The sequence below is a fragment of the Phyllobates terribilis genome, unplaced genomic scaffold (genome assembly GCF_046119375.1).
Source record: "Phyllobates terribilis strain yellow unplaced genomic scaffold, ASM4611937v1 Scaffold_11__3_contigs__length_659146591, whole genome shotgun sequence".
NCBI classification, from domain to species: domain Eukaryota; kingdom Metazoa; phylum Chordata; class Amphibia; order Anura; family Dendrobatidae; genus Phyllobates; species Phyllobates terribilis.
In genome coordinates, this window is record NW_027362771.1 from 583811790 (window position 1) to 583826124 (window position 14335).

General features: G+C 43.8%; 1 protein-coding gene across 2 annotated transcripts in view; it reads right to left on the minus strand.

Annotated features, from left to right (window-relative positions):
- PLPPR2 (phospholipid phosphatase related 2) overlaps positions 1-13824 on the minus strand; it is a 37880-nt gene extending 24056 nt beyond the window's left edge. For both annotated transcript variants that reach the window (XM_073654281.1, XM_073654282.1), the window contains exons 1-3: positions 13416-13824; positions 4987-5072; positions 3774-3962 (exon numbers count right to left, since the gene is read on the minus strand). In XM_073654281.1, the coding sequence (XP_073510382.1) occupies positions 3774-3962; positions 4987-5072; positions 13416-13425 (285 nt within the window). In that variant the 5' untranslated portion in view covers positions 13426-13824. The remainder of the gene's footprint in view (positions 1-3773; positions 3963-4986; positions 5073-13415) is intronic.
- Between the last annotated feature and the right edge of the window lie 511 nt (positions 13825-14335).

Genomic DNA, 14335 nt, shown 5'->3' on the forward strand with positions numbered 1-14335 from the left:
CCAAATATGATAGTTGATTGGCAAGAAATTATAGCCCCCATATTCTTCACACTTGTCAATTCCTTTTGCTGCTTCAAGAACCTTCACACTTTTTCTAAGGATTTGTACTAAACTAGTACCAGTTCTCTGAATGAAGGGGTATTTGGTGGAGTTGACGTCAGATCCCTCAATAGGTAAACTTAATTTAGTAAAAAGATATTTTTTGTGGACCTCCCGTCGACATTGTGAAAGGCGATACTTGGAAGCTCACAGTTCTCTAAAAGTTTATGTTGGTTGATAGTTTAGTTGGCAAGTAATGAACTGCACAATTAAATTATTTGGTTGAGAATGTGTGAATGTAAGAAACTTGCAGGTGGGGACTTTTTCTTAGTGCTTTTCTTTAAGTAAAAGCTGCAAAATAAAAAAGTTTCATGACAAAGTATTGACATCTTTAAACTTTAAGGCTGACGAGAGCTTTAGACAAAATGTGGAAAACAATTAAAACAAAATGGATCCTTGACTGAATCTACCGGAGCCTCTGTAAGAGTTGTACAGGCAGAGGTGTTATTCTGCGACACCTAACACTAGTGAAATGAGTTCTGCTGGTTGCGTATGTGTGATATTAAACCCTATAGATGTTTCTCACTCGAGCTGTATTTTCTCAGATGACTCAGATTTAATACACTAACAAGGAAGGTCTCAATCCAAGTTATAAACATAAAGTAAACTTTACTGGTGGAACATATCTGAAGGATGTAACAGGTACAAAGTTTGTATTCACATCTTGGTGGTCAGAACACAGTGTTTAATCACCTCACATGAGCACATGTAAGAGCCACATTTAAAACATGTGTCTGTCGGATAAATGTCCATCCTCTAGCCCATACCCACTGCTGGCAAGTCCAGTATTTCTTCACTAAAACCCCAGGTCTGACTTACACGTTGCCTTTTCAGTCCTACTTGGCCTTATGCTGTCTCAGGGTCCCCACAAACCAACATCTTACCTTCTGGGCTCCTGGCCGTACCCAGTGCAGATGAGATCTCCTTTCTGTCTGCACCGCTTTCTAAAGTATCTGAGATATTTTGGCCGTATTAGGATCCAAGCTGCCACTTTTCAATCCAATTGCAAACGTGCTACCTCTGAAAATCTCCTTCCTTTCACACAGAGCCAATAAGCAGCCAACCCCCTGTGATTAGGAAGTAATTCTCTAATAACTCCTAAAATTTCCTCCCATCTTCTGAGCTGGCCCGCTGTAACTTTTCCTTTCCCAGCTATCTACTCTTCTACAGCCCCAAATGATAGGCATTGCAATAAACCATGTTATACAGTATGCATCCAAAAATCAATATACAAGAATACACTAGTATAGCACATTGCAGTATCAAAATCACAAAAAGCGAAATTTTCAGGTGGTGTCAGACACCGTTTCTCTCCTTTATACCTCAATATGAAATTAAAATATCCAGACTGAAAATGTATCATATCTGTTACACACCTATCTGGGATCTGGGCTTTGCTCCCCTCACCCTGGTCCACTGAACTCTGTTGTGTTCCACATCGGGTTTTGCAGGTGGTCCAGCGTACACCCATGTGATCATCTGCCTTGGCCTATACAAGGCTCACCAAGACACACCCCTATGTCATGGTATTAAGACTTTTAGTGTTCCTGAGTCCTTTCTGCCTGCAGCCTCCAAAGCTTCTACTAGCTGCTTCCTGGTCTCCTTTTTGCCTGCAGCCTCCAGTAGCTCTACTAAATGCTTCCCGGTCTTCTGTCTGCCTGTGGTTTCCTGAACCTCTGCTTCCTGGTCTCCTGTCTGCCTGTAGTCTCCAGTACCTCTGCTCCTTGCTTCCTGGTCTCCTTTTTGCCTGCAGCCTCCAGTACCTCTGCTATCTACTTCCCCATCTCTTTTCTGCATGCAGCCTCCATTACCTCTGCTATCTGCTTCCTGGGCTCCTGTCTACCTGCAGCATCCATTACCTCTGCTATCTGCTTCCCGGTCACCTGTCTGCCTGCAGTCTTCAGTACCTCTGCTTCCTGGTCTCCTGTCTGCCCGCAGCCTCCAGTGCTTCTACTACCTGTTTTCCACATGCATCACATGCCTGCTGCATCGACGCCCGTGGTCCATGTACCCCACCTGGACCTTGGGCTTGGAGGATCCACCTCACCAGGTGAGCCAAAACAATGTCCTATAGATATTATGACCCATACTTTTAGAAAATGCTCATAAAAGTGGAAAGGAAGATTAAGATCGACAACAAGATAACTAGAGACAACCAAGAAAGACCAAAACAATACTAGTACTATTTATATTGTGACAAGTACTCCAGAAAATCATATATTCTTTCAGAAACAGTCATCATATTGTGATCAGATTTCTAAAAGACAGAACATTTTGGAGAAACATTATTTTTAGTGATGAGCGAGTATATTCTGTTAACCCTTTCGGCGAGCATGCTCGGGTGCTCGCCGCGTATCTTCAGCGTGCTCGGGTGTTATGTTTGAGTCGTGCGGTGCGCATGATTTGCGACTGTTTTACAGCTTTAATACATTTGAAGAATGCCTAAGAAATAGGCATTCCTCACATCTATTAAAGCTGTCAAACAGTCGCAAATCATGTGCATGGAGTGATTGAAACATAACACCCGAGCACGCTGAAGATACTCGGAAAACACCCGAGCATGCTCGTAAATCTCGAGTAATGAGCATGCTCGCTCATCACTAATTATTTGTATTGCATCCAGAATTCCAAAGCAAATAATATTACGGAGAAACGCTATTTGTTTGATAACCAGAATTCCAGAAAACAGGTTGGTCTGGTGATACAACATTCATATCATGACCACGATTTCTAAAGATGGGACATTCTGCCAAAATACTTTTAATATCGCGACCAGGTTTCTAGAAGAAAGGAATTTCTTGAAAAATACTATTTATATTCCATCCAGGTTTCCAGCAGAGAGGACGTCCGATTGAAACACTATTCCTACGAAGACCAGTGCTCCAGAAAACAGATCATTCTGGAGACACAGTATAAAACTGAAATCCAGAAAAAGGTAATTCTTTTGAAACATGAGACAAATGGGACATTCTGGGGAAATGTTTCATATCAAAACCAAGTTTCTAGAAGAAAGGATATCCTGGAAAATTACATATCGTTACCAGCATGAAGCATCACGTTTTTGAGAAACACTATTTATACCACCGCCAGAATACAACGAGACAGGACATTTTGGTGCAACGATAGGAGAGATAATCAGATTTCCGTTCCCAAGTAACGAACTTCATTGGTTTTTGTAGTGAAACACTATCCTTATCATGACCAGGAACCGTGAAGACGTGATATTCTGAAGAAACGATGATCATATCCTAACTATGTTTCTAGAAGACTGAAACGCTTTTATCATCATGACCAACATTGGATATTTTCTTACCTGGAGCAATGGTGACCTACTAGAAGCGCCATGTTCTTTAGTTTACGATGACCTTCTTGTGGTCATTATATAACTTTTGTGAATTGCTGTTCTTGACTTCATTCAGTGGAAATATTCGGGTTTCTTCATGTGTAAGGAATGTGCAAGAAAAGAAATGATCTTCAGATGCCTACGGCACCCGAGCGCACGCACGATAACCATGTCAGTGCTCAGTCGTTCTGAGTCCCTGCTGTCACCCTGTCTTACACCGTCATGTCAGATAGTCCTTAAGTGACAACCACGGACAGACAATCTGTAAGATCTACAATCAGCCTGGAAAATCTACAGTCTCATTGTATACACCTAAAGAAAATATACCTACCGTGAGGACTGGCAGCACGGTGATCAGCGGGTACAGGATACGTGGAGGGACTCGGCTGGCACTTTCAGGACCCGGATAAGGTTTGGACAAGGTGCTGTCATAGCAAAAAAATCCTTGGGAATGGACGGGGAAGGTGTCCGTGTACTCAAAGTGGTAGGAAAGGATAACTGTACCGGCCATCAGGACAAGCTGGAAATAAAGCATCTTGTCAGACGAGCAAGGAATGAGGGTAAAGGACAAGAAAGACGTGAAGAGAGGGAGGAATGATGGAAGCGTTAGAGATAGAATGAAGGAGACAGTGAAGGAAGACTAGTGAAAGCAAGGAAGAGAAGAAGACATATAAAAGAAGGTGGGATCTGGAAAATACGGTAGATAATGGGTTTAAGAAGAATAACTCATAAGAAAATCTGAAGAGCACTGAGGGCTACAAATAATATACAGGAAAGATGAAGACCAGAAGGTACAAAGGGTTAGAAAAAAGAAAAAGGACAAAGCAAGAGATGTGAGGGAATTGTGTGAGGAATCTGGAGAAGCAGTCAACAATCTCCTCGCATTTTGTCACGTCTTCCACTCCCATCACCGTGTCTAATCCCTCCACATCATGTCACATGTGCCCCACTTTCACGTCTCACCCTCTTGTCACACCTTCTCTTGTCACAAATCTCCGACTTCTCCAACTTCATGTAAAAGGCTGCACCGGATCACGTCATGGTTCCCAAATCCTAACAAAATATCTAGTATGCACAATTCTAATATAACATGTCACTAAGGCGTCCCGTGAGAGAAGGGAGACCCATGGGGATGCAGAAACTAAAGTAATAATGTCTCATTTATGTAGCGATATAATTAGTGTGTCCAGAAGGAGATGGCCTACATGTGCGGCATGCGGCTTGCGCTGCCTATGGTGGCATGTTGCAGACCACATAAATGGGAGGTCATGAGGTTGACATATATTGGTCGGCATATAGCACTCCGATTGAATGGTATAAAACGGGTTGCCCCAGATAGGAACCCAATCCCAGTAGGTCCAGCCTTCTGCCCATGTTTGATGGTGCTGACGAGTATGTCTCCTACCACATGAATCATGTCACGTGGGCTCAACGTCATGCCACAAACCCAAAACTTCACCACAAAGACAGAAGGGAAAGAATAGAAGTATGGCACCTTCCACAGACAACATACAACATAACCATGAACAGGTTCTGACCGCTACCTCTACAAATAGGAAACATGGTATGAAGGAGACGCTGCTTTTAATTTCTGGCTCATTTGCCGCCATGTGTGCAGCTCCAGAACAACCTACAGACAAACAGAAATAATAAGAGTCAGGTTACTGTAATAAGAACATTGAGGCCATATTATTTTTAAAGGGAATCTGTCAGTAGGATTTCATCCCCCAAAACTATTTATAAATTCATATACCGTAGCTCTTTCATAGATAACTCCAGCAATACCTTTACATGGCCAGTCCATTCCTCCGTCACTGTGAAATCAGTGTTTAAATTGATATGAAAATGAGGCTGAGTTACATTAATAAGAGGTTACAGGGGTAATAAGAGGATCAGGAGCTGGGTTACTGTAATAAGAGGTTACAGGGGTAATAAGAGGATCAGGAGCTGGGTTACTGTAACAAGAGGTTACTGGGGTAATAAGAAGATCAGGAGCTGGGTTACTGTAATAAGAGATTACAGGGTAATAAAAGGATCAGGAGCCGGGTTACTGTAATAAGAGGTTACTGGGGTAATAAGAGGATCAGGAGCCGGGTTACTGTAATAAGAGGTTACAGGGGTAATAAGAAGATCAGGAGCTGGGTTACTGTAATAAGAGATTACAGGGTAATAAAAGGATCAGGAGCCGGGTTACTGTAATAAGAGGTTACTGGGGTAATAAGAGGATCAGGAGCCGGGTTACTGTAATAAGAGGTTACAGGGGTAATAAGAAGATCAGGAGCCGGGTTACTGTAATAAGAGGTTACAGGGGTAATAAGAGGATCAGGAGCCGGGTTACTGTAATTGTTAGAACTCTCCTGTTAGGTTTTTTCTAGTTTGCTGGTCACATGACCATTTTTGCCTATTTAATCCGGCTCCGCCCTTCTGGCCTTGCTGGACTTCATTGTATTTACTACTCTTGAGCTAGCTTGGTGCTCTGTTACCGTTCTCTGTTAGTTTTGCTAGGTCTTCGGACCTCTATGTTCTTTGTTGTGTGTTTGTCTTTGACTGCTACAATTTCTGCTAGGAGGTGTCCAACTTTATCCCAGTCCCTAGTTCTTGTAGGGATTCCTCCCTTGCATCTATAGGTCTTCGTACAGACTAGCCGAGGACTTTAGCGGGTCTGATCGCAGGATCAGGTTCCCCGTTACATCGTAGGGATCCAGTTTAGTTCGATTGTAGGGACAGATCTCCTTTCTTTCCTTAGTGCTTGTAGCAGATCATAACAGTAAGTCCAGCCCAAAAAAAAAATTTCTCTAAGGAAAGACCTCCAGTTTCCATCATGGTCTCGGTTCAAGATTTGGCTCAACGCTTGCAGGGACTCTCTCTGGAGGTGGCCGAGCTCCAACAACACGTGAGTAGCTGTTCTGGAGCACATTTGGTAGAGCCAAAGGTACGTCTGCCTGATCTATTTTTTGGTGAACAACAAGATTTTTTTTCTTTTAAAAATGCTTGTTTATTGTATTTTCGTTTAAGACCCGGATCCTCTGGTGATGAATCACAGCGCATAGGGTTCATAATGTCACTTTTGCGCAAGGATCCTCAGGGATGGGCTTTTTCTCTCCAACCTAGTGATCCGTGCTTTAGATCAGTGGATAGTTTTTTTTCTGCTTTGGGTTTGTTGTACGATGATCCTGATCGTGTCTCATCTGCTGAGTCTGAATTGAGACGTTTGAGGCAGGGATCAGGTAATGTGGAAAAGTATTGTTCTCACTTCCGTCGGTGGTCTGCCCAGGTGGGGTGGAACGATTCAGCTTTGAAAAGTTTGTTTCTGGCGGGGCTAGGTGAAAGGGTTAAAGATTTACTGATTGCTTATCCCACACCTGGAAACTTGCAGGAGGCTATGCAATTAGCTATACGGGTGGACAGGAGACTGCGTGTAAGGGTTAATGAGAGCAAATCCTCTGCTATGTCAGTTCCGAGTCTTGAGAGGGTCTGTGCTGACAAAGGAGAGCCGATGGAGATTGGGGCGCTGACACCCCGCTCTCAGGAAAAAGACCGCAGGCTTTCTGAAGGTTTGTGCTTCTATTGCGGAAATTCTGGTCATTTTATTAAGAACTGTGTGCTTCGTATGAACAAAGAAAAAAAAATGGTCAGTTATGCCCGTATTGCCTGTTTAAATTCTAAGGGGGTATTCCTATCTGCTACTACCACTGCTCAGGAAGAATTAATTGAATTTCGGGTATTTGTGGATTGTGGTTCTACTCTGAATGTGATTGATGGGGGATTCTTGGAAAAACTTACATTAAAACCTAAACCTTTGTCATCCCCTATTGCTGTGGTTTCTGTCGATGGCTCTCCCTTGAAGAGTGTTACTCACAAGGTCTGTGAATTTCCCCTCACTATTAATGGTATTCATCAAGAGAATTTGGATTTGGTAGTATTGAATAATTTGCCTTCTCCAGTAATATTGGGGTTGCCCTGGTTAAAATTGCATAATCCTGTACTGGATTGGTCTAGCAATGAAATTAAGTCCTGGAGCCCTAAATGTTATGACAAGTGTTGTAACGGACGTATTGCTGCGGTGGAAAAAGGGGAATTACCTGTACCTATTCAGGATTTTTGGAGAGTTTTTTCTGAGGAGGAGTCACAAATTTTGCCTCCCCATAGAGACTATGATTGTACCATTGAATTTGTCCCTGGAGCGACTCTTCCTAAAAGTCGTTTATTTAATCTTACTATTCCTGAGAGAAAGGCTTTGGAGGAATACATACAGACAAGCTTGGCCGCCGGTCACATTAGGCCTTCCAAGTCTCCTGTGGCTGTTGGATTTTTTTTTGTTAAAAAAAAAGATGGCGGTTTACGTCCTTGTCTGGACTTTCGTGAGATTAATAAAATTACTGTACGCAATCCCTACCCACTGCCATTGATTCCTGATTTGTTTAACCAGTTAGTGGGGGCCAAGTGGTTCTCTAAAATTGATCTCCGGGGGACATACAATTTGTTGTGCATGAAGGAGGGTGATGAATGGAAGACTGCTTTTAACACTCCTGTGGGTCATTTTGAGAATCTGGTTATGCCTTTTGGTCTTACCAATGCTCCAGCATTTTTTCAGAATCTTATTAATGACATCCTTAGACCTTTGATCGGCAAAAATGTGGTTGTGTATTTGGATGACATTCTGATTTATTCGCCTGATCTGGAGTCTCATTGGCGGAGCGTACGTGAGGTATTACAGTTATTAATGGACAATTCGTTTTTTGCTAAGCTGGAGAAATGTGAGTTCGCTGTACAGAGAATTAGTTTTTTGGGCTACATTATCTCCAGCGAGGGCTTTGAGATGGACCCGGTTAAGGTTCAAGCTGTGCAGGAATGGCCTAGGCCTATTGGTTTGAAATCGATACAGAGGTTTTTGGGTTTCGCCAATTATTACAGAAAATTCATAAAAAAAATTTCTATTATTGTCAAACCACTGACCGATCTCACCAAGAAAGGTGCTGATGCGGTTCAGTGGACTTCTGAGGCCATTGAAGCTTTTGTGTATCTCAAGGAGAGGTTCACCTCTGCTCCCATCCTTATGCAGCCTGATGTGACTAAGCTGTTTTTGGTTGAGGTTGATGCTTCCTCTGTGGGGGTTGGCGCAGTATTGTCTCAGGATAACGGGGATGGATTACATCCCTGTGCCTTTTTTTCAAAAAAATTTTCGGAGACTGAACTGAATTACGATATTGATAATCGGGAATTATTGGCTATTAAACTCGCATTTGAACACTGGCGCCACTTCTTGGAAGGTGCGGAATTTCCCGTTCAGGTTCTTACGGATCATAAAAATCTGATATATCTTGATGCTGCCAAGCGCTTGAATGCCCGTCAGGCTAGGTGGGCACTTTTTTTCTCGCGGTTTAGTTTTTCCGTTACTTACATCCCGGGTACCAAGAATGTTAAAGCGGATGCTTTGTCTCGCAGCTTTTTTCCCATGGTCGGTGCTGAGGAGGAGGAGGAGAGCATTTTACAAGAAGGTGTTGTGATTGCTGCTTTTGAAAGATGAGATTCTTAAAGCACAGGAGAATGCCCCATCTAACACTCCCCATGGGAGGTTGTTTGTGCCTAGGACCTTTAGGAGAGATTTGTTTGTTGAGTGTCATGAGTCTCGGTTGGCAGGTCATCCAGGAATTTCTGAGACCAAGAGACTTGTGGGTCGCAGTTTTTGGTGGCCTGGATGGCAGAAGGAAGTCATTAAGTGGGTGCGTAAATGTACTGTGTGTGCTAGATCTAAGTCTTCGCATGCTCCTGCTGCGGGGTTGCTTTGCCCTCTGGAGGTTCCTAGTGCACCTTGGACACATCTGGCTATGGACTTTATTACTGACCTTCCCCCCTCTGAAGGTTTCACGGTCATCTGGGTGGTCGTGGACCGTTTTAGCAAGATGTGTCACTTGGTTCCCTTCATCAAACTGCCTTGCGCTAAGACACTCGCTAAGGCCTTTGTCAAGGAAATTGTCAGACTACATGGCGTTCCTACTGACATTGTTTCTGATAGGGGACCTCAGTTCGTGGCTCGTTTTTGGCGTGCCTTTTGTGACAGGTTGGGAGTTCATTTGTCGTTTTCATCCGGATATCATCCTGAGTCTAATGGCCAGACAGAAAGAAAGAACCAGGATGTTGAGCAGTTCTTGCGTTGCTTTGTGGCAGACAATCTAGAGGGGTGGTCTGAGTTTCTGCCACTTGCTGAATTTGCTCTTAACAACCATACATCTTCTTCTGCTGGGTGTTCGCCTTTTTTTTGTTGTACTGGGAGACATCCGTCTTTTGGGTCATTCTCCAAATTGGTATCGGCTGTGCCGGAGGAGGAGAGTTTTTGCGGTGATTTGGAGAGAGTTTGGACGGATGTGCGCGATAATCTTCAGGAGGCTAACAAAAAATCTAAGAGGTACTTTGATAGGAAACGGCAAGAGGTTTCGTTTGCTATTGGTGACATGGTTTGGTTGTCCTCTAAGAATCTGCGATTGAGGATTCCTTCGAAAAAATTGGGTCCCAAGTTTGTAGGGCCCTTTAAGGTGCTTCAGATAGTTAACCAATCTGCTGTTAGGTTGGAGGTTCCTACCTCCTGGAAGATTAATCCGGTGTTTCATGTTTCTCTGTTGAAAAAAGCTGATGTGTCGGTTGGTGACGCCTCTGCCACTGTTCCTCCGGTGGTGGAGGACGGGGAATATGAAATTTCCCGCATCCTAAATTCTAGACGGTATAGAGGGAGTTTGCAGTATCTCGTCGCTTGGAAGGGTTTAGGACCCGAGGATAACTCATGGGTGAGGGCGGATGATGTTTCTGCTTCCAGACTTGTCAGAGCATTTCACAGGAGGTTTCCTGATAAGCCCGGTCCTAGGGGATCCGGAGGATCCTCTTAGAAGAGGGGGTACTGTTAGAAATCTCCTGTTAGTTTTTTTCTAGTTTGCTGGTCACATGACCATTTTTGCCTATTTAATCCGGCTCCACCCTTCTGGCCTTGCTGGACTTCATTGTATTTACTACTCTTGAGCTAGCTTGGTGCTCTGTTACCGTTCTCTGTTAGTTTTGCTAGGTCTTCGGACCTCTATGTTCTTTGTTGTGTGTTTGTCTTTGACTGCTACAATTTCTGCTAGGAGGTGTCCAACTTTATCCCAGTCTCTAGTTCTTGTAGGGATTCCTCCCTTGCATCTATAGGTCTTCGTACAGACTAGCCGAGGACTTTAGCGGGTCTGATCGCAGGATCAGGTTCCCCGTTACATCATAGGGATCCAGTTTAGTTCGATTGTAGGGACAGATCTCCTGTCTTTCCTTAGTGCTTGTAGCAGATCATAACAGTAATAAGAGGTTACAGGGGTAATAAGAGGATCAGGAGCTGGGTTACTGTAACAAGAGGTTACTGGGGTAATAAGAGGATCAGGAGCCGGGTTACTGTAATAATAGGTTACAGGGGTAATAAGAGGATCAGGAGCTGAGTTACTGTAATAAGAGGTTACAGGGGTAATAAGAGGATCAGGAGCCGGGTTACTGTAATAAGAGGTTACAGGGGTAATAAGAGGATCAGGAGCCGGGTTACTGTAATAAGAGGTTACAGGGGTAATAAGAGGATCAGGAGCCGGGTTACAGTAATAAGAGGTTACTGGGGTAATAAGAGGATCAGGAGCCGGGTTACTGTAATAAGAGGTTACAGGGTAATAAGAGGATCAGGAGCCTGGTTACTGTAATAAGAGGTTACAGGGTAATAAGAGGATCAGGAGCCGGGTTACTGTAATAAGAGGTTACTGGGGTAATAAGAGGATCAGGAGTTGGGTTACTGTAATAAGAGGTTACAGGGGTAATAAGAGGATCAGGAGCTAGGTTACTGTAATAAGAGGTTATAGCGTAATAAGAGGATCAGGAGCCGGGTTACTGTAATAAGAGGTTACAGGGGTAATAAGAGGATCAGGAGCCGGGTTACTGTAATAAGAGGTTACAGGGTAATAAGAGGATCAGGAGTCAGGTTACTGTAATAAGAGGTTACAGGGTAATAAGAGGATCAGGAGTTGGGTTACTGTAATAAGAGGTTACAGGGTAATAAGAGGATCAGGAGCCGGGTTACTGTAATAAGGGGTTACAGGGTAATAAGAGGATGAGGAGATGGGTTCCTGTAATAAGAGGTTACAGAGGTAATAAGAGGATCAGGAGCCGGGTTACTGTAATAAGAGGTTACTGGGGTAATAAGAGGATCAGGAGTTGGGTTACTGTAATAAGAGGTTACAGGGGTAATAAGAGGATCAGGAGCTAGGTTAATGTAATAAGAGGTTACAGCGTAATAAGAGGATCAAGAGCCGGGTTACTGTAATAAGAGGTTACAGGGGTAATAAGAGGATCAGGAGCCGGGTTACTGTAATAAGAGGTTACAGGGTAATAAGAGGATCAGGAGTCGGGTTACTGTAATAAGAGGTTACAGGGTAATAAGAGGATCAGGAGTCGGGTTACTGTAATAAGAGGTTACAGGGTAATAAGAGGATCAGGATTCGGGTTACTGTAATAAGAGGTTACAGGGTAATAAGAGGATCAGGAGCCGGGTTACTGTAATAAGAGGTTACAGAGTAATACGAGGATCAGGAGTTGGGTTACTGTAATAAGAGGTTACAGGGTAATAAGAGGATCAGGAGCCGGGTTACTGTAATAAGAGGTTACAGGGTAATAAGAGGATCAGGAGCCGGGTTACTGTAATAAGAGGTTACAGGGGTAATAAGAGGATCAGGAGCCGAGTTACTGTAATAAGAGGTTACAGGGGTAATAAGAGGATCAGGAGCCGGGTTACTGTAATAAGAGGTTACAGGGTAATAAGAGGATCAGCAGCCGGGTTACTGTAATAAGAGGTTACAGGGGTAATAAGAGGATCAGGAGCTGGGTTACTGTAATAAGAGGTTACAGGGGTAGTAAGAGGATCAGGAGCCGGGTTACTGTAATAAGAGGTTACAGGGTAATAAGAGGATCAGGAGACGGGTTACTGTAATAAGAGGTTACAGGGTAATAAGAGGATCAGGAGTCAGGTTACTGTAATAAGAGGTTACAGGGTAATAAGAGGATCAGGAGCCGGGTTACTGTAATAAGAGGTTACAGGGTAATAAGAGGATGAGGAGCCGGGTTACTGTAATAAGAGGTTACAGGGTAATAAGAGGATAAGGAGTTGGGTTACTGTAATAAGAGGTTACAGGGTAATAAGAGGATCAGGAACCGGGTTACTGTAATAAGAGGTTACAGGGTAATAAGAGGATCAGGAGATGGGTTCCTGTAATAAGAGGTTACAGAGGTAATAAGAGGATCAGGAGCCGGGTTACTGTAATAAGAGGTTACAGGGTAATAAGAGGATCAGGAGTCGGGTTACTGTAATAAGAGGTTACAGGGTAATAAGAGGATCAGGAGTCGGGTTACTGTAATAAGAGGTTACAGGGTAATAAGAGGATCAGGAGCCGGGTTACTGTAATAAGAGGTTACAGGGTTATAAGAGGATCAGGAGTCAGGTTACTGTAATAAGAGGTTACCGGGTAATAAGAGGATCAGGAGTTGGGTTACTGTAATAAGAGGTTACAGGGTAATAAGAGGATCAGGAGCCGGGTTACTGTAATAAGAGGTTACAGGGTAATAAGAGGATCAGGAGCCGGGTTACTGTAATAAGAGGTTACAGGGGTAATAAGAGGATCAGGAGCCGAGTTACTGTAATAAGAGGTTACAGGGGTAATAAAAGGATCAAGAGCCGGGTTACTGTAATAATAGGTTACAGGGGTAATAAGAGGATCAGGAGCCGGGTTACTGTAATAAGAGGTTACAGGGGTAATAAGAGGATCAGTCTTTTATGTGCCATTTCAGAGGTAATAATTGGATACCTGTGATCAGTGTGATGATGTGATATGGATTACGCTCGACATTTATGAAGTCTTCACATAGTATGATGACAATTCCCATTAATGAATGTGCCCCCTGCAGCCCCCGTCGTAGCACAGACCTGCTGGCATGGTGCGGATGTTCCCCCTCCCTACGCTCCGGGATTTCAGCTCAGAGGGAGGACAGACAGCTGGCTCCCTGATCACGGTCTTCAAGGAGAAGGGTTTGGAGAGAGCGATGGAAAACAGAAGGAGACAAATGACAATATTGGGATCATTAATGGGGGAAGCAGGATGTCAAAGAGGAATACAGGAGAAAACAATATGTGATATGGGATAAAAAACATAAAAAATACAATAAAAATGACTGACAGCAAAAATACCAACGATAAGAAAAAAAAACGAGGGATAATGAGCTGAGATAGAAGATCGGGGAGAGGAGGATTAGGACGGACAATGGAGGGATGAGGAAAAGAATAGTATGATGGAGGGAAGAGGAGGAGAGTAACAGCTGCGGGGGGCTTATTAGTAGGCTGACGGCATATGCTGTGTGATCATAACACCCACCTCTCCATACCTGAGTCCTGACACTGGAGCATCGCCTCCTACTGGCTATATGAGGAATTGCATGTTTTATATGGGACTCCTCAGAGTATGTCATGTAGAATGCTTGTAGGATACTCTGATACCTCTGACATATGGGTGGCCTCCTCTGTCCCCCCGTCTGACCTGGTGATGGATAATTGTTGCCGTATGAATATAAATTAACCTGTTAAGGGGCACAGGGGGTATGGTTACTGTCTGGTGGGTTCTGACCTCCTGGGTCCCCTCCACCCAGCAATGTAAAGGGGCTGCGGCACTCATGTATTAATGATGGAGTTAGTGCCATCGAGCCATTATTAGACGGTGGCACTAACACCAGCAGACTTGATCATATGCAGACGGGGTCTGTCCGGCGCCATCTGGACCCACTATGTCATGGCACTGTGGATATCACTGTTATTATGGGGGCACTGTGGATGTCACTGTTATTATGGGAGCA